General features: G+C 46.9%; 1 protein-coding gene across 2 annotated transcripts in view; it reads right to left on the bottom strand.

The window, feature by feature from the left end:
• Window positions 1-21,430, bottom strand: part of MYO5B (myosin VB) — a 334,942-nt gene that overhangs the window by 194,425 nt on the left and 119,087 nt on the right. For both annotated transcript variants that reach the window (XM_054510300.2, XM_064577622.1), the window contains exon 2: window positions 1,905-2,015. In XM_054510300.2, coding sequence (XP_054366275.2) covers window positions 1,905-2,015 — 111 coding nt within the window. The remainder of the gene's footprint in view (window positions 1-1,904; window positions 2,016-21,430) is intronic.

The raw sequence follows: 21,430 nt of genomic DNA, 5'->3' as shown, positions 1-21,430 counted from the left end.
AAACACCCACCCACTTAAAAGATCATCTAAAATGAAGTATGTTGGAATAGAAGTTACACCATTCAAGTGGGTGAACTAATTTCATTTTGTTTGGGGTGTGGGGTGGGAAGTTATTCCGCACGGTAAACATGATTCCATCTGTTGGGAATTTTCTTTCACACCTCCAAACCAAGAGGCGGCTAGCCAAGTCTGCCTGCCAGGAAGGGGAAGGGGAGGCGTGCACACCTTAGTGTAAAAATCTAACTTGGTGTCCCAGTTTTACCAAGTGATAGGCTTGAGGGGATACAAACAGAAGCTAGTAAGGGGAGATGTTCCATCTTTCTACTAATCAATGAGTTAATCACCAACCACAGTAGGTACTATGTGAGCAAAGGGTAAGACAAGGTCCGTTTCTCAAGTAGGTCATTACTAACTAAAAAGACAAGACCAAGATGCTTGAAAGAAGAAAAAACAGCAAGAGGGTCAATGATCAAAGGCTAAGTGATGTGGTACCAACTTTTAGTCTCAGAGGGAGGCCAGAAGCACTCCAGCCTCCCTCCTTCCCCAATGCGCGCTCTACAACAGCCCCTGCAACGTAACCCGCCCCAAAGCCAATTCTTGGTTTCTTCCTGTCACTGCCTTCAAAACCTGTTTCTCATATGGAATCTAAAAACAAAACACACAAACGAGTGATTCCATGTGGCATTCATCTTTCTCAGTAGGACTTATTTCATGGAGCCTAATACCCACACGGCACAAGGTGTAAGCTCGTCCAATCTCTATGCTGTATGCCTGAAACTAACCTAACACTGCGTGTCAACTATACTCCCAGGTTTTTGCCAACACTGGTTTCCCTCGCACGCTCCCCCTCTGTAAGCCCTGCCCAAATGGCCTGTGCCCTCGTCCTCGGGCCACCTCTCTGACCCCTTCTTCAAACAGCGCCCGGTGCACAGGCCTCCTTTCCTTCAACACGCAAAGGGAACACCATGCAGCCTCGGGGCTCTGGCGCACGCAGCACTCCTGCCTGAAACATTCTGCCCGCTCATTCCGCCCGGAGTCTTCGACGGCCGGCTCCTTCCCATGACCCCTTCCCCTCCTCAGGCTCCCTCTCTTTTCTGTCCCCCACCTTATCCACCGGCTTCTGTGCCTCATGTGATGGGTCGCAGCACTTTGCTGTACCTCTGTGCCCCAGCCCCCAATGGCGGGGCCACACACACCCCCAAGACCCGCACAGCCAAGTATTCAAATATTTGTGAAATGCACACCTCACGGAGAGAGTGGTTGCAAAAAGCTCAAGAAATTCAGGATAATCAGGGTGTATCAGAGGAAGATTTCATAGCTAACTACCTGGTCTTCCTTCTGATGAAGCCCCCTGAAGGGCAACTGCTAAAGCCATCCGTCCCGCTACAGCAGCTCACGCACACGAGGGCTCATGTGCCAGGCACGGTTCTAAGCACACGTCTCATAGCAACTCCTCATACTCTCAAAAGCACCCTAGACAGACCATGGCTCGCATGGAACAGATGAAGTAACGGGTATGGAAAGATTGCTAACTTGCCCAAGGGCACAGAGCTCGCGACGGCTGAGCCGGGGTCCCGATCCCCACACAGGCTGGGGCCAGGGCTCCAACCACTCTCCCACGTGCGCTCTCTCACGCCACCTCCCACTGACGCCTCAGCCCCATGAAGGGAACCCTTCCTGCTACTCCACGGAGAAGATCCTTGCCGTGGCCACCAGAGATCTCTCAGCTGCCAACACCAGTGGGCATGTACTGACTAGCATGGTTTACCACTTGCACATATGTGATCAACAGCAGCAACCAAAAGATGCCAGGGGCTCAAGCAGCTCTACTCTGCGGGGGAAGCTCCAGCCCACAGCATACCACCCAGACCCCCATGCTCCCCGCTTCCATGACCTGCACTTACTGTTTCATCTTCCAGTCTGAGCTGGAGGCTCTTCTCTCCCTCCTTGTAGTCCTTGGTTAATTCAGCTGAGCGCCATACTTCGTCAGGGTCAGGGATCCAGACCCTCGTGTACTGGAAGATTAAAAAAAAAAAAAAGTCAGAAATAAAGCTTTCAGGTGTCTACATGGGTATTGCTACCTCTGAGGGGCCCTCCGGAGAACTTGTAAAGCCACCTTGACACACCTTCCTCTCTTCTCATTTCAAAACACAAGGTGATCTAATACCATGACAAGTAACTCACAGGACTGGGGACAGAGGGCACTTTCTAGATCCTAAGAGGATGCCACAGATCAATGTAATTCTCATTCTGCCAGCAAGACTGCCAAGCCTGCATCTGGTTACATCCACCAGGGCTTTGCATCCTCATCTCAAGGGCAGGACAAAATAGCAATGTCAGAGGGAGCGTCTAGTGTGCTACAGATGAGAGAAAAAACAACTCATGCCAAGACCAAGACCGAAGAGCCCGTCTTCAAGTCTTGGGAACCTCCGCTCTGATATGCTGCATTCAGGGACAAAGCCATTTTCCTGCAGGAGTGAAAAAAAGTGTAAGCAAATTGAAAGTGTATTTACATACTCCTGAATTGTCAGCAACCTCAATTTACTTGTGCATTCTTTAAGCCACAAACCTACCCCCAAACCTTGCTCAAGCTCCCCCAGTTGCTACGGGATTTGCAAGGTCATGAAGCTGGCCAACTCCCGCAGGGGAGAACACAGCCCTTAGTGAGTAAGCCCTCTGGATCTAGCAGGGGGGCCATCGGCCCGGACTGCACACTACAATCACCTAAGAATGTCACAACACCAAGACTGGGTTCTACCTCAGACCAACTCAGAATCCGAGGGGACCTAAGAGCTCCCACGGTGAATGTCATGTGCAGCCGTGGGAACCGCAGCTCAGATGCACCGAACGGCAGCATCTGGGCCGGCTGGCGGTCACTCTTGGCAGCACGCCTTACATCTGTCCGACAAATTTCTGTATTTTATAGGTATGTGATCGCCACAGGGCCTGTTTGCTTTAGAAGCTGGCTGTGCGCACATGCGCGCGCGCACACACACACACACGGTTTCATGACCATAGAAAAGTCTTAGCAAACCTGAAACTAATAATAGCCTTACATGACCAAAAGGCCAGCCAGAACGTGGGTCTGGGTCAGTATAACTGGCCTCCCTTGTGGAGGGAGAGCTCCAAGTCCAGAGCTTGCGGCCAGTCCGTTGCCTGGGCCCAAACAGCCAGTGGGCTTTCTTATGGGCTTGTTTTACAGTGTCTCCTCCAGATGGTCACTGCCCTCTTTAAAAGCAAGCCCCTGGCCCTTACTGCACTGGTCTTGGACTCACCAATGAGAAGAGTAAGTCATGAGGCAACAGACTCACAACACTCATTCATGGGAACACAAGCCACCCCCAATTTGCATCCCTGATATCCAAGCCCAGGATACAAAGCCAAAGTCGGTTTTTGCATTATGAAGCAGCAAGTTCACAGGATCTTCTCTCTGCCTCTGAGCGTGCTGTATTGATTGCATCTTTATAGAAGATGCTCTAGAGCTTTAGGGTACACCTAAATGCTTTGGAGTAGACATTAAGAACGCTCTGAGCTATCTCCGGAGAAAATCTGAGCATTTGCCAACTGCAACTGTCAACATTTCTTCTCCCCTCAGGTGTTCTAACCTTCCTCCTCCTAGGTCCTGTAAACCTACCTTCCACCCAGCTGCAAGGACTTTTCAGATCCTGTCCCCACGCCTCAGGTGAAGGATCTTTCCTTAGCCTCACTGCAGTTGTCATCCCTCCGAGCTCGCTCCTGGGACTTGCCATCCAGGCCGAGGGAGAACAGCACACCCAAGAAATTGTACTCAATGTCTCCACACTGTGTAAATGGGGTCAGGAATGGCTCAAGGGAAAAGGGACAAGAAGAATGAGGAAAATCCCAACAGGAACCGAGTGAAGGATGGTATGTGGAGATCGTCGAGGTGGACATCCTGGAAGCCAAGGGGCCCAGTTCCAGCTCACACGGGGGCTCCTCTGGCCGGACCCCTGCTGTCCACGTGCCCTTTCCTGACCTGTTAATTGCACCAGCACCTGGAAACCTCACTGCCTGGCACTAGCTGTTTAATTCGTATTCTGGGAGGATCGATTTATCTACTTGTATAAATCTCTTCGCTCTCAGGAGACTGAAAAGAGCTACTGGAAGAAAACAGTCTGTTTTCCCATCCCACAGAACCCAGCACAGCCTCACGCCCTAATAATGCTTGAGCTCTCTGCTGCTCTAAGTGAGGACCTCAGGCTCACCATCACCTGCGAGCGGGTTAGAAATGGAGGCCCTCAGCCTCCACGCACACCCACCACATCACGGCATCCCCTAAGTACCTGCTCTTCTGCTTCTTCAGTACATGCTCCTCCTTCCCTGCCTTTGTGCATGGGTCAGCAAACTAGAGCCCTGGGCCAAATCTAGTGTGCCACCTGTTTTTGTACAGCCCAGGAGGTAAGTAAACATTTAAATGTTCAAACGGCTGGGGAGGGGGAGGAGAGTGATATCCAGATGATAACATGTCAATTACACGAAAGTCAAATTTTGGTGTCCATGAAGTTTTACTGGAGCCCAAGCACACATTGCACTCACATACGGTCTACAGCTGCTCCTGCATTTTGAGGATGGTCGTGGCGTCGTGACACGGACCCTGTGGCCTGAAAGCCTGAAAGGTTTACTATCTGGCCATTACAGTGAAGGTCTTTTGCCCTTTGTACACGAGGTTTCTGCAGCTCGGAATGCCCTTCCCTCACTTGTCCGTGTGGGCAGAGTCCAAGTTCCAAGTCCTTGGGCTCACTGAACCCTGACCTTCCCTGCACCCTCCCGGGTTAGTCCTTACTCCGAGCTGCAGCTCCCTTCTTCTAGGATTAACTTCATGGTTTTGCAGGCATTTCTTTCACATCCATTTTGCCCCACAACTGCCAGATCTTTCAGATACACTATTGGGCGTATAGTAGATGCTCACTAAATGTCTGTTGAGACAGGAATCCATAAACAACGCATTTATGAGGCATCTGGCTTCCATGGAAAACACATTGTGATAAGCGCCATGTAATGAAGTAGAAACATGGGGATCTATACCCTGACTTTATAGAACATGCCATCCAGTTAGGTAGGCAATCCACATAAAAATATATTCTAAAGGGTGATGTGACCAATTCCTACGGAGAGTAATAGCTATTCAGCAGGGGCAGGCAAGTCAAGAAAAGGGAAGGCGGCAACAATTGATGCCAACTGAGGAAACAGACGGCCAAAGGCTCCTGTCACTTTTTAAAGGACATTGTGAATTACACACCTGATCAAGCAAGCTCTAGATTCCAATCAAGGAAACATGTGAGCACCTACTTTGTGCCCACCGTGCTAGATGCCATCCTATTTCCTCCTACTCCACAATAAAGACACACTTGGACATGCGCTGAGATCATAGCGGTTCACTGTTAAAGCAGAATGAAGTAAACCCTGCATTGTGATGGTGCAGAGGGTAACATCTACAGGCAGGCCTCCCCTCAGCTTCCCGCTTCCCCACCTTTATCCTTATTTCATGGATTCTCAGCTTAAAGTGTCTAGAAATTACCGAGCAGAGCTGTTTACCCAACGTCATGCATGCCACACTTGATGAGCAATTGACAGGATCGACAAGGGCAATTTTAAATAATCAAATTTTGTTTTACATGCTGACTTAGCAAACAACCCACCATCCCTTCCCTTCCCAGACCTACCCACCCGAGGAAGATCCATTGCCTCTGTGATCCCAAACAAGGCAGGACATGATCGATGCAGAGTAAACAGCCAAGAAAACAGGCTAAGAAGGGAGAGGGGAGCACCGCAGTAGCCAGCAAAGATTGGAGGAAGACAGACCGGAACTGTGGAGACACACAGGATTTGGAGGGAGGTTTCCTTTGGATCGATGAAAATGTTCTGTAATTAGACAGAGATGGTGTTCGCACGGCAAGCACCATGAATGTATTAAATGCCACTGAACTGTTGACTTTAAGTAGCTAATTTTATGTTATGTGAATTTCACCTCAATTTAACAAAAAACGGTTTTGGTTTGCAGAGGATGCTAACAGCATCCCATATACACTCTACTAGCATGGTTTCTCCTAATGTCTGAGAAAACAGTGAAATATATTCTTTTAACAGAAAGTCACCAATTCTACAGGCCAGATAGAAACTCTCTAGAACCAAGGTTCTGTGTTGCTTGTTTTCTCACCTTCAAGGAATTCCTTCCAACAAATCTGACCTCTACACCAGCTTTCCGAGAGGGAGATTATAGGAAAAGACAAGCCTGACCCACATAACCCAATTATAGCGCCACTCAACTTGTCACTCCCCCTTTTAACAACGCTTAACTCCGTCCTAAGGAGATAGCAGTCTGACTTGATCATCAAAGAACTTGTGATTTTTCTTTTGGAAAGAGCCCTGTGTATTAACTGGAGAAGGCAGAGGTCTCTGTGACCCATCGGTATGAGTACTACTCTCCAGCCACCTGTACACCACCCCCCCCCCAACCAGGTGCCTCTCCCCACTATCTGCAGGGCCTGCAAAGGCAGTTCTCAGCTGGAGGGAATGGCTGCCCAGGGCAGGAATGCTCAACCCAGGCTGCAGGTTAGAACCACCCGGGCAGCTTTTAAAGCTTCCGTGCCATGTAACCCCTCAGACCAGTTGCGTCAATCCCTGGGGGTGGGAACCAGGCAGCTCTGCAGGGGGAGCCAAGGTGCAGGCAGGTTCGCAAGCTAGCAGGCTTGTGGTTTCACTTGGTAACTGACTGGCAGGCACCGCAGACCCTCACGTACCCAGAGGCCTCTCCTCACCACTGTGGCGGAGCATGAAATTCCAGCCCAAATATTCTTGATCCTGAGCTAAAAACATCATCTCCAGAAAGCCCCTGCGCTAAAATGTAAATGCCACATCAAGAAGGGGGCCACTTTTACCTATTTGCACTCATCATCATGATGCAGTACAATAGTGTGGCTGAGCCTATGGGCTCTAGAGTCAGGCAGCCTAGGTAAGATTTCCAACCAGCACTTGTTAGCCTGGGTAAGTTGATGAGTAAGGTTCTCAGCCTCTGTTTCCTCAGCTGTACAACGTGGGTAAAAGGTGTACCTCACCAAGCGGTCCCAAGAATGAAATGCAATCCCACATTATCAGAGCACTGTAAGCATCAGGCAACAGGGCCAGTGATAACTGTGTACATGGTGTAGTCTAGAAGGCAGGATCGGATGGGATCTTGCAGAGAAGTAGGGAATGGGAAAATCGCAAGCCTAAGGTGTTTCCAGGTTACTGGAATCCTTTCGATGTCCTACAAATTGTTCATAGATAGCCATGCTTTGCCTAAAAAATCAATAATTGGATCTAGCCTACTTCAACTCCAAAGCCCTGAGAGAAGGGATTGTTAATGCTGGTTGGCATTTAAGAATTATCCGCAGATCTTAAAACACACACCCCAATGCCCATGTCCCACACTTGAGTAAGATGAAATCTCAGAGTGGGGCCTAAGCACTGTATTTTTTTTTTTTTTTTAAGCTTCAAATGAATGTGCCAGAGTTTAAAAAAATTGTTTCAAGAAGGAGCCTCAGAATCAAAATGGACTCTAGGCAAAGGAGAACAGGGACGCTGGAAACCTTCACATCCTATCATTATTAAATGTGGCTTCTCCACAACCTTACACTAAAATAAGCAACTTCAAGTACTTTGTTTCATCTTAGTTTAAAACTCAAGATGAGCAGGTTTATCACTAATCCATCACAGAGAACACTGAGGGTAGAAAAGCACAGAACAATTTGCCCAAGTTCACAGTGAGAAGGCAGGGTCAGAGCCATGACCAGGCAAAGGATCTGCGACCTCAAGTCCTCTGCTGTCTCCCCCTCGTGGAGAAACATTAACTTGATCACAGCAGCCCAGGGCCCACTGAGTGTGCATTTTACACAGGTAAGGGGTTTCATAAGCACACACGAGAAAAACGGCCAAAAGTCACTTACAATGACATGCCAAATTAAGCCACTAGGTACTTTAAGAATCAGGCAGACTAAAGATTGGGTTGCAATGTCATCTTGACCTAAAAGCACGGTCTGGGCACCAACCCTGGGAAGGGACCAGAGAGGAGCCCCCAGCCTAACCTGGTGGCTGACTCAAATTGTCCCCCCCCCCCCCATTCCTCCCCACAGTAGGGCACAAACATCAGGCACACGGTCAGCCTTGTTCACAGCTGTACCCTTAGCACTGACGTGATGCCATGGTTCGGCAGGCACTGAAATTTCTGCTCTGTAATTGAAAAATCAGGGCTCCAGTTGCAGGGTGCAAGAGGAGTCCCTTTTGCTAAAACTGACAAAGTAGGCAAACAGCACTTCTCAGGACATGAATTTTGTGCTAGAACTCGAAGATGCAATATCATGTCGGTCAGCTTCTACTCCTGAAGCAACACAGAAGCCACCGAATTTCTGCACCCAAGACCAGTCTATGATCAGTCACGGAGGACAGCATCAACAAACTAAAGGTGACCAGCACTGAAGTAAGTGGAGAGGCTGCGAGTTCCAAAGAAAAACAATTGTTAAAAGGCAGGGAGGGGAGACGTGGGGCACAGATGCCGCCCGAGGCAGGAAGGACCACACCAGCCAAGGACGGCAAGCGGCTTCCCCAACCCTGCCTGTAGCCCAGGCGCAATGTGCAACGACAGGAAGCAGAGAACCAGGGCTACGAGACTAGGGGTCCCTCTAGGCCAGAGAAACGTGTACCCCTCACCAAACACATGGAGATATTCATAGCTCAGTTCTATAAATGGGGTTCGGAAAACACACACTTTGCAAAGATGTCATAAGTGATGTCCTCTGTTTGGTGTAAAAGTGTCCATTTTGAAGCAATACTTTCACGGATGGGGAAGAAAAACACTTCCAAACTAAGCCGACAGTTTCTTTTTAGCACCATGACAATAGCCCTTTCCCTAGCTCATGGTACTTGGCAGGCACGGCCATGTTGTAGAAACCATGGGGACACCTTAAGCTAACTGCCCTTACGGTAGGAAGGGTGTCACGTCTCATTCTTCTGCGTAATACAGTCTGGAGGACAAAGACTAGATATTTTCGCCCATCCAAGCAGGACCACCCACTATCCTTTCCACATGTGAGGCCTGAAGATCATGTTCATGGGCCCAGACATGAGCTGCATCCTGAATCCCATGCCAATGATTAGTCTCCCAAACGGGGGCGGAGGGGGGCACAGCTAAATAAAGAATATCCCCACCAGTATGCTGCTGGGCATCTTCCCTTCCTTTGTACTGGGCTCCCACTATAGGAACTGGAGAGCAAGGAAGATTCAGGTATCTGAGGGGTTAACATCCAAAAATATATGAAGAACTTACATAACACAAAAAAATGATTAAAAAGATGGACAGAGGACCTGAATATATACTTTTCCAAGAAGACGTACAGATGGCCAACAGAAAAATGAAAAGATGCTCAACATCACTTATCAGGGAAATGCAAATCCAAACCACAACGAGACATCACCTGACACCTGTCGGCATGGCTATAACCAAAAAGACAGGAAATAAGTGTTGGCGAGGATGTGGAGAAAAAGGAACCCTCGTGTATGGTTTGTGGAAATGTAAATTGGTGCAGCCACTGTGGAAAACAGTATGGAGGTTCCTCAAAAAATTAAAAATAGAAATACTATATGATCCAGTAATTCCACTATTGGGTATTTACTCAAACAAAAACAGTAATTTGAAAAGAAATATGCACCTCTATGTTTATTGCAGAATTATTTGCAATAGGCAAGCTATGGGAGCAACCTAAGTGTCCATCAATAGACAAACAGATAAGGAAGACGTGGTTTGTACATACAATGGAATAATATACAGCCATTAAAAGGATGAGATCTTGCCATTTGTGACTACATGGTTGGACCTAGAGGATATATGCTAAGTGAAAGAGAGAGACAAATATCCTATTTTCTCACTTACAGAATCTAAAAAGCAAAACAAAGGCATAAAAGAGAAACAGACCCATAAATAGGACAAAACTGTTCTAGAGGGCTGAGGGTATGGGAAAAATGGGTGAAGGGAAATGGGAGGTACAGACTTCCAGTTATGGAAGGAGTAAGTCAGGAGGGTAAAAGCTACCGCATAGGGAATACAGTCAATAGTATTATAATAGCATTCTAAGGGGACAGATGGGCTATACTTGTGAGAACCATAATGTAGAGACTTTTTGCATCGCTATGTTGTACACTGCAACTAATGTAACATTATATCAACTATACTTCCATAAAAAAAATTTTCAAAAGGACTCAGGAATCAGCTACTAGCCTTAACTTCTATTACAGGCTCAGTTTCCCCATCTGTCAAGGACGGAAATAACTTCCATATTAAGGTTGCTGTTCAGATTAAATGAACTAATGCATATAAAACATTTAGCACAGAACCTGGCCCAGAGTAAGCGCTTAGTAGTTACTGTCAAATGCAGCAGGACCTGGGGCCCTGGGTGTGAATGACACGTGGAGACACCCCTCTCTAGGGGAGCACAGATACAACCAAGTAATCCCAGCAGAACCATGGGCACACAGCGCATCACGGGAACATACACCAGACTCCTAGGATTTCTTTCCTGAATTTAACTCCTCCTCCTCCAACAGCAAGTCCCGCTTCCTGGTTTCCCTATTTATCCCGTGAAAGCCTTCCCAGACCAGTAATAGCCTTCCCTTTCCCCCAGATGCTCTTCTCACTGGGAAGCTCTCTATAACTTAGAGAGAGGAAATTATATGTCAATATTCTGTGTGTCCAGAGCTGACAAGTAACTTAAAATCCACGCCTATGCTGGGCCATCAGGTAGATCCCTGAGCCCCAATCCAGATCTCTACTGAACTTGTTCCATGCTCCTTCCTCAATGAGAGAACCAAGCTAATCCAGATGCCAGGAAGAACTTTAACTTCATACATAGAGATTGGGATAGAAAAAAAGCCACCTGGCATCTCTGGAGTAAAGGACGGCGGGGGGGGGGGGGGGGAGGCAAAGAAGTGAGCTTCATTCTGTAATGGATCAATGCATAGTTAAACAACAAAGTTACCATAAAAATCCAATATTTCCTGTTATTTAAATGAAACAAAAGTCAAACGTTAAAAAGAGATCTATCTATACCTGGCCCTGGCCATCACAAGCCTATCTTTGATATTTGCTTTTTTACATGCTTATAGCACATCATCTTTTGAGCAAAAACTCGACAACTCTGACACCTGATTACGTCATCAGTCACAATTCCGTCTTCATCTACATTCACTATCTATGTTTGAAGCTAATGAAGAACCAAATCTCCGTGGGACTGGTGAAGGCAAACTTTAAGAGTATGTCCTCAAGTGACAAACGGACACCAAGATGGCAAGTGCGTGGTGTTTGGGGAACATTGCTAAGTCATTTTATCCAGCAGTACGCTTGTTGATAGGAAATGCAATTATACCGGAGGCTTAGAAACAGTTATAAAGCCATGTGCTCCTGTTGAAGTTTTGGAAAGATCACAAAGTCCTGCATGTGGATGGCAAGTTGGTTTTGTAAGGCTGCAACATCAAACCCATTTAACCTGCCTGCTAAAGATGCTAAGAAAGGTTTGCTCAAAGCTAGCACATTTCATGCAGCTAAATATATGCCCGGATCTTACCAAGCAGCTGAACCTTTGTTAAAATCCTACTTCCCGAACATGACTATAGTTCCTGGAATGGGAACTCTCCCTGTACAGAGGACCAAGCATGTGAATTAAGCAACCCACAATCATATCACACATGTTTAAGTCATTTGAGACCGTTTTCCAGAGCACAACGTCTTCATTTCCACCTAAGCTCTCCAAAACACTTTTTAATTCCATATATGATGCCATCACTGGATAGTTGCTTTCCTCTCTTGCTGTATAAATACAAACTGCTGATCTCTACCATCCAAGACTAGTATATTGCTCTCCCCAGAGAACCAGTCTTAATTTATAATCACCATAATAGTTATTAGAAAGTCACTGCCCTAGACAAGTCAGGAATAAGTTTGTTTGCTTCCCTTTTAATTTAAAACCTGTTCCACTCTATGACCTCTGTAAGCAACTAAAGCCAGCACTGAAGTCATTTCAAGCTAAGTTCTCTTCTGCAAACAGAATTCGCTGACCTACATTAACTGAGAAAATGCACAGGAACAACCACTCTTTTCTGGGGAAAATTTGGGGAACTGCCCCCAACACATGAGTATGTTGATCTGTTCTTCCTTTGCCTCTAAGAGATCATCTTAGAACTAAATGCCTTACACACTTGCATTTGGGACTGAAGTCAGCTTTCAATCTTCATTTCATAGGACAAGCCATGCCAACCTCCCCCTCCCCCCCAGGATTCACACACACCTTGAGACTATTCAACAAATATTCCACTGTTGCATATTCCCATAAGCTAAAAGTCCTATCGGCAGGAAAATGGCCTCTAGTTCATTCACTCATCCATGAGTATTTACTGAACACTGTGCAAGGTGCTGGGACACAGAAGGGGGAAAAAGACACGCCCTATCTTCAAGGATATCCAACCACATTACGCAATCAGTCCTGCTTCAATGGTCGTAATTGCTTTAGCAGCACAGACATTCCCAGCATACAACAGGGGACCTCACCTAGTCCAGGTCATCAGGAAAGGCTTTGCTGAAAAAGCACAAATCGAGGTGAAACTTAGATGGACAAGGAGTTGGCTAGGCAGTGAGGAGAGAGGAGCATTCTAGGCTGAGAGGTTAGCTATAGACAAGCCTGGGGCAGAAAGGAGTAGTGCTCCCTGAAGAGCTGAAAGCCAGGCAGTGTAGGCCAGATGCAGAGCACAGAGGGGAAGGCCTCAGTGAGAGACATGCATGAGGTTCTTGGGAGGCGCCTTACAGGTTGTTATTATTCCACGGCCAATGGAAAACTGTACATGGGTTTTCTACATGAGGAGGGTGATGCTCTAACTGCAGAATTAAAAGATCAGTACTTACACCTACAGATGGCCAACAGACATATGAAAAGATGCCTAACATCACTAATCATTAGGGAAATGCAAATCAAAACCACAATGAGAGGTCACCTTAAACCTCTCAGAATGCCTAGAATGGAAAAAAAAAAAAAAGTGTTGGCAAGGATGCAGAGAAAAAGGAAACCTCGTGCACTGTTGGTGGGAATGCAAACTGGTGCAGCCACTCGGGAAACACAGTATGGAGGTTCCTCAAAAAATTAAAAATAGAAATACCATAGGATTCCTACCCAAAGAAAACAAAAACACTAATTCGGAGGGATACATGCATCCCTATGTTTATCGCAACATTATTTGCAATAGTCAAGATACGAAAGCAACCTGAGTGTCCATTAACAAAAGAATGGATAAAGATGATGTGGTACATACACACTGGATTATCACACAGCCATAGGAATGAGCTCTTGCCATTTGTGACAACATGGATGGACCCAGAGGGTATTATGCTAAGTGAAATAAGTCAGAGGAAAACAAACACCATGATTCCACTCATAAGTAAAAACTAAAAAAAAAAAAAAAAATGAACAAAAAGAATCAGACTCAGGAATACAGAGAACTGATGGTTACCAGAGGAGAGGGAAGTAAGGGGTTCAGCAAAATGGGTGAAAAGGAAGTACAGGCTTCCGGTTATGGAATGATTAAGTCATGGAATAAAAGGCACAGAAGGAACACGGTCAACAATACTGGAACAGCAATGTATCGGGATGGATGCTAGCTACACTTGCGGTGAGCACAGCATGATGAATAAACCTCTCGAATCACTATGTTGTATACTTGAAACTCACATAACTGTGTGTCAACTCTACTCAAAAAAGGTCCATACTTACAGACGGACATAAAAAAAAAAACCCTCAAGAGGGGTGTAGTTAGATCTTCTCTCAGGCATCCTTCCGTCCTGTCCTCCTGTGAGCACTCACAATGCAAACGCAATCAGGGACATTGTTTATTCTGCTCCTGCCCCTGAAAAAATGGTCTTTGAAATTCTTCTCCTGACTATTCCTCTTACTACTTCATTTACTCGGTACTTTACCATTCCAGACTGCTGATATGCCATTTCCACCACACTTTAGTGCTACTCCTATAGCTTCTGAATCCTCTTAATTCATATATTATTTCATCCTTCTCCAGCTCTTTTTTCTGCTATATTTTGCAATATGGAGCTTATTTATGGTTTTAGAGAGCAGAGAAGTTTAACTCTGAGAATCAAGAGGGAATGTTCAATCTGAGTACATCAGCAAAGAGGCACAATAGCATCTTTACTGCTGGGACCTCGGGGAAGGGGAAAAATGTTCTGGAACCAACACACACATTCGCTGAGTAGCAGCCATGAAATGGACTCTGACTTCAGAGTTAGAAAGGTAAATGGGTGTCTGCTGCCTAAAATCACCATTTACCAAAGAGCTCAACGTGATGCCTCTAATTTCCATCCTGGGGCAGCCATCAGCAATAACGCATCCTGCCTACCTGGTACTGCATCATTTTTTCAATATTAATGCTGGATAGAACTCTCCAACCAAACCTACTGTCAGATGGCCACAGATGGTCTAGGATGATCAGTTAGCTCATGTCCTCTATGCCAAGTGATGGCATTTTAGAAACCAATTTAGATGTGGTTTCACAGTCGCTTCAGGTCCAGCTGAAAAGTGGGGGTGCAGCTTGAAAGAACAGCTAACCTGAACCTCTATGTGACCACCCAGCAAAGACTTAGAGGTTTAGAAGGATAGATGTGATTGGTGTGAAATCCTCTAAAGGATTATGGAGTGGGCAAGGGGGGTGTTCTATCTCCATGAGAAGAGCTAAAATGAGAAAATGTACGTTCATCTTCTCCATCTAAAACTTCCCTTCCCCGCCCCCAAACAGGCAGCACAGAAAACCATATGAGGAGGACATATGAAATGAGGGGATCAAGAGTGCTTGCTGTTGAAACTACACAGGTAATGTGCTGCTGGACCACATTTTGGACATGATGGTGGAAGTCTCTGCCTGCTGCCTCTTCAGCTCACCTGAGCAGCATTAACTCACCATCATGTGAGTCCTGCTGCTCTGGAAAGCCATCTTTCAGGGTTTATCACCCACTCTCCAGTCTTGGGCTTTTCCTTACCAAGTATCCAAGCATGTTCTACAATTGTTATGTACGCAGTGCTTTTGAACTGGAAACATTTTAAATCTGGAGTTGCTCAGAAACTGGGACAATGATTGCAATTATGCAATTACACAATTCCTCAACAAATTCCCACTTTTAGGCAAATGCCTTACACACTAGATAACCAGTAAGCTTTTAGCAAATGCATTGGTGGATGAACAGTGAGTGGATGCATCCCTATTTTAACATGGGCCAATCCCAGGTACACATACAAAATGTTTAATCATCCAGGTTCTGGACAAAGCCTGAATCACATCTGTTCTTCCCAGGTCTAGTTAGGCGTTAAAATAGGATGCACCCAAGGTCTCCCTGGAGACCCAGCACAGCACAGATGAGAGCCTGGGGAAACAGCACAACAGAATGACCACACCACCAACAAAGGTAAGTGATCCAAGCAGTTACCACCTTCAATAAGCAGATTGTACAGAAGGAAATAAAAGCAACCATCCCAGTTCTGGACACAGGTTGAGTCATATTAAACCTTTTCAAGATGACTGAAAAATACGGAGCTGGAAACATTCAGCTAAAGGCAACCACGTCTTGGTGTGGAAGGTGTGTTGGCCTGGCAAGCAGGTCATCAAGGGGTGCAGACCTCCCTCGGCATCCAAAGAGAACTTCCAGGGACAAATCACTCAAATTCTCTGGGCCTTAGTTTTCCCAAGGAGTAGACTGAACTAAAGGAAGTTCCAATACTAGGTCTGCATTCATCAATCACCTCCTTGCTTCCCAAGAGCTGCCTATGGCACAAATCTTTTCGTGTTGATCCAGAATACATCCATAGAAAGATCCTGGTTGGTGGCTCATCAGAAAGGCCTCCCTCTGACCCCAGGTTTTCTCCTTTAGGTGAGGGAAACAAGGCCCCCCAAAAATCAGTGCCTCGCCCAAGGACCCACTGCTCTCTAGAGTCAAAAGTATCCTGGGAAATGGATGAAAGGAGAATGTTCTCTGGGGAAAAATAAGATGTTTAAAATAGACCACTTTTCTTGGTCATTCCCTCTCCTGCTGGATCCACCATCTGCTTGTGTTTAACACGGCACCTTCATATTTTGGTTAATGCTCAGCTCTAGAGTCTCTTTTTACTGCTGACAGAAGGATGGAGAACAGCATCGTGTTGTGACAGAGATCCACCCCTCACAGCTGAGATGTTAATCACCACATCACCAGCAGATTTCTACCTGCCAAGTCCCAACGTCCCATCCCCACATTCCAGCGCTTCATGAGCTGAGTGTTTTCCAGCCTCATCATCCACAAGCCCACAGCTGGAGGAGGCACACCGTCCAGAGTCTTCCCACTCCATTCAGGTCTCGCGTACGCTTGTCCCCCTCTCCCCACCCCGCCCTCACTCCTAACTGTTGTACAGCCAGAAAGTCCTGTTCATTTAGAAAGTGTATGACAGTTTTCAAAGGGCTTCCACAAACCTGCAATCTTAGAATTCCATAGGATAGAAAGCACAGGTGCAATATTGTGATTAATAAGTAGCACATATTTGATCATTTAGAAGACCGGAATAGATTTCTCATATATTTGGTCTTTGTCCACAGTTCCTGGCTTACACCTCCCAAAACGCTTGGAATTTCTTGAGTGATAAGAGGGTAAAGGTGTCTCTTATGTTAGCGAGGTAATCTGTGGACACCACCTAAGGACAGGGGGTTGTTGCCAGGAAGACCAACCATGTGATTAGAAGGTTAAAACTTCCAGTCCCACCCCTCACATCAGGGAGGGGAGAGGTGCTGGAGGTTGAATTAGCCAATGGCCAAGAACTTAGTAATCATTATGTACTGAAGTCTCCATAAAAATCTGAGGACAGCTTTTTGGCTTTTCCTGGGCAAGCTTGCATGCTTAGAGAACCCTAATGCTCCCATACGTGCCACCAAGCCAGGTCCCAAGCTCCTCAAGGACAGAAGCTCCTTTGTTTGGGATCCTGCCCCATGTTTCTCTTTATCTGGCTGTTCGTATATTACATCATCTCCTTTAATAAACCGATAAACATACCTAAGTGTTTCCTCAAGTTCTGTGAGCCACTCCAGCAAGTTAATGGAATCTGAGGAGATGGTCACTGGAACCTCCCATCTGTAGCAGGCACTCAGAAGCACAGGTAACAGCCTGGGGCTTATAATTGGCATCTCAAGTCTTATACAACTGAGCCCTTGGCCAGTGGGATTTGTTGCTAACTCTGACTTCTTAGACACCTTCATGGTGTCTGAGCATTGCTTAGCATTGTGTGGAAGGTTGGAATTAGGCCCAAGAACCCTTTAAAAGACAGGGGTTTTTTTTGTTTTTTAAGACAGATATTGTTATAGACACACTTCACATGTGAAGGACCCTGAGATCTAGCCAAGTTAAGGGAGTAGGCCAACTCAAGCCCCTAAAAAAGAATGGACCCAGAAACAGAGCTTACTCCCTGTCCAGCGCTCCTTCCGTCCCTCCAAGTCCCATCCAACATTCACAGTTTCACCCAGGGATTGCAGTCAGTCACCAACACAGGCTCAACCACGTTCATTCAGGTGCTTAGAACATGCCAGAGACCCTGCCCTTGAAACTAGAATCTCCTCTCGATTCCTACTCTGCTGCCTTAGTTCAGAACTTCCTTTATGTGAAGTATTACAACCTGTTCTGAATTGGACTTCCAGTCTCCTGTTACTTCTTACTCCAACTGATTCTTCTAGACTGCTTGCTTTTAGAACAGCTCTCAGCTGGGAGGGCAGGCAGCAGCAGAGCAGGGAGAATGGACAAAATCGTCCTCAGGGGACATGTGACAATATCCTGATACACTTTTGGTGTCACAACTGGGCGGGGATAGCAGGGGCTGGGGGTGCTGTGGGCTCCTAGTAGGTAGAGGTCAGGTATACCACGCACAGGACAGCCTCCACGACAGATTCTCTAGCTCCAAATATCAATAGTGCCAAGGTTGAGGAACGTTGTTCTAGAGTTAGCCAAAACAAAAGGACAACCAAAAACGGAAAAGACACCCTCATCCCCCATGAAGTCATTCCCCTGCTTAAAAACATCCATGTTGTTTACAGGATAAAGTTCATACAAGACTTTTCACAATTTGGCCCAAATAACTTTTCTGGCCACATCCCGGACTCTCCTCCATTCCTACACTCCATCCTCCTTTTTTCCCCGAATACCTCATGAGCTTCCCTGTCTAATGCCTGTGCTCAGGCTTCTTCCTCTGCCTCAAACATCTTCCTCCCATCTTTCACCTGCCCCACTTTATTCACCTGCTCAGGTCCAGCTAAACTATTGCTTCTTTGATTGAGCTTTCCCATTCCCGCTGGCCTGAGCGGCCCCTCCCTGTTTTCACTAGAACACCTTTCAATTGCACTATGTTCCCTTGTATAGATGAATCACTAGGGTAGGAATAAAAGACTGCTCTTATGTCCCATTCATGTAGAATAGAGCCTGCCAAGTAGTTCGGTGGGTGAATGGATGCAAGCATACTCCAGCACTGTAGATTCTTGCTTCTCCTAGCAAGAAACTACAGCCTCTCCCCCACCAGAAATGCTAAATATAGTACTATCTAAATAACCCATCACATAGGGTTGTCACCAGCTTGGGAGCATCTGGGCACGAGGATGAGCAGCTTTGTCTTTGAACTCCTGCACGGAGGTCTGATGACGCTGCATTTCTCTCTGCGGAGTTAGCACACCCAGAGCTCCTGTACTTCTGAGGTCCTATCGGTCAGACCTCCTGGTTCTGTGGAATTTCTGGATCCTGAAAACTCAAAGCTTGGATGGCATGGGTGTTAAAAGTGGTGTTTTGTGTTTCTCTAAAGCTAAAAGGAAGAAGGCCCAGAGCAAGATCCTTAGCACAGGGGTAGCAGTTATGAGGGAGCATCCAAGACTTTCCACAAAGTCCCAAGCTCCTGTCCCGTCAACAAGGGGGAGATCAGCAGCTGACTTCCAGAACGTGCTGTGTCACACAGGCCATCCATCTTCCATCACTAGGAACAAGCAACTTCCACAAGGCGTAGGCTAAAGGCAAACAGAAGGAACTAGTCGTCACTGAGGTCTCCTTGGCACGACCAGGCCATGTTAATTCTGCAGGGACACCTCTCAAACCTCTCTGTAGCCTCCAGAAAACACTGATCTCAGCCCTGTGAGAACTCATGCCATGAAGGGAGGGAGGAGGCAATTACCCAGGCAAAAAGTAGCCAGAATACATTTAGTTTACATAACCAGAAACCATTAAAACAAAACAAAAAGGTCAAAGAGTGCTTATAGTATTTGCCTGTAACCTGGGAGGACAGAGGAGAGAGACCATCGTCCAGCTGAGGAGCTCCCATCCAAAGTCTGCCCTGCATCTTTGCAGGCAGCCAAACACCCTCATTTATGTAGGAGACAACAGTCAACAGTGAATGGTTTCGTGTTCAGGAGCTCTGGTCTGAGGAAAAGTTGGAAACAGGGGCTGGTGGTCTGAATGTTGGTCCCAGCCTTGTCCCTAACTGCTATGTGACCTGGGACAAACCACATCCTCACTTCCTTCCTCAGCTTCCTCGTTTGTGGGAACTGCCCCTCCTACCTCACAAGGGCACCAAAGGAGAGTAGCTCCAACCAGACCGTAAACCCCTGTAGGGGCCCAGGAGGACATTGCTAGGCACCGTGGTGGGAAGCAGGTCTTCCAAGACATGTTTGCCCTTGAAAAGCTAACAGCATAGTTAAGCAAAGAATAAAAGAAAACATTCGCCACCAATTAGAAGAGGCAGGAGGCAGAGTTACCAGAGATGAGCACAGGATTCAATCTGGTGAGCACTCCCTGCCTTCCGAGATGCTGAAACGGGAGCTCACTGTGGCTTGCAGGGCAGGAGGAATGAGGCCCGCAGAGAACCTGGCCTGCATCACCAGACCCAGGTGTGAAACAGGGGCAGCTACTGCAGGCAGGCAAGTGCAAGGCCATCTGCTGGGCTGAAGCCAGGGACGGGTGCATTTGTGTGGGGAGAGGGCAGTTCAAAAGACAGGCTGGAGTCCCATCACAGCAGGACACAGTTCCTAGCGAAGGGGGTCTCACCTGGTCCTTTAGCCAGGAAAAGCCCACCAAGTCCAAGTAGCCGGGCGGGGGTGCATAAGAGAAAAGGCAAGTACAGCCACTGAGCATCGTGCAAATACTAATTGTTATCATTGCTATTCTTGGCACCTAGCGCCGAAGCCTGGCGTGGTACAAAGGGTACCCAGATGGCAGAATAAAAACATTAAAAGACAAGATAGGCCAGTGAATAATTTATATCAATTTAATCACTTAATAATACTCCACACCCAGATGGAACTGGCAAGATAAGCCCAAGACCTCTGGAGGCTAAGCAACTGAAATCCAACCAACGTGAGATTAGAATGAAAAATCTTCCTCTACACAAATGTGCGGTTACGAGCCAGCTTTCCAAGACATCTTGGCTTTCTTGACTATACTCCTGGTCTTCCTTTCCCCCAGCTCTCCTCCATCCCCCTCTAAGCGACGGAACGGCCCCAGCTTCTCACTTAGCTCTCCCCCACCACTGTATGTAATGCGTACACACACCCCAGTGGGATCTTGGGGTGAACTCCCACATGCAGAACAATCCTGACCTTTCCACTGAGACCTAGACCCACATCTCCAACTTCAGGTCTTTATTTTGACACCTAATATGTGTATTAAAAGCTTAAAAGGCCTAAGAGAACTCTGGAATCCTATCCTACCCCTCACCTGTTTCTTTCCTAGTCCATCTCCAAAAACACCACCTCAAAATCTACTGGGTTGCTCAAGCCCAAAGCATCCAGGTTGTCCTGGCTTCTTTCCTTCCATCAGATCCACACCCAACCGTAGCACGTCCCACAGCCCTACCTCCAGAAGGTAGTGAGGGTCAGGCACATCCCCACTCACCAGGCCCCTTTCCCCTCTCCCCTGGGCCGTTCCTACACCCTTACCTGGTCTCTGCTTCTACGCTCAACCTCTAACAATCATTTTCTCAACAGCAAAGTACAGATCATGTCACTCCTCTGCTTAAAAGCTTCCACTGCATCCAGAATAAAACCCGAACCCCTCCTTAAAGCTGTCAAGCTCTGTGTCCTCCCCACCATCCCCGCCGCATCCCCCAGCACGCTGCACTCCAGCCACACATGCCTCCTTTCTTCTTGGGACTTTTGAAATTGCAACCCCCTTCTCCATTCTACCATGGCTCTGCCTGGTCATCCATCCCAGCTTAAAGAGCTCCTTCCTGAAGAACCTTCCCTAACTTCCAATAGGCCCTTTTCCATCACTTTCTACCATCCCACTGCTCATATTTTCTTCTTTGTATTTATCTGAAATGATCGTGTTCACCTCTTGCCTGCCTCCAGC

The sequence above is a fragment of the Mirounga angustirostris genome, unplaced genomic scaffold (genome assembly GCF_029215605.1).
Source record: "Mirounga angustirostris isolate CCGP_5_RB_7025 unplaced genomic scaffold, mMirAng1.0.hap1 SCAF_14, whole genome shotgun sequence".
Taxonomy (NCBI): Eukaryota; Metazoa; Chordata; class Mammalia; order Carnivora; family Phocidae; genus Mirounga; species Mirounga angustirostris.
This window is presented reverse-complemented; position numbering and strand designations above follow the sequence as displayed.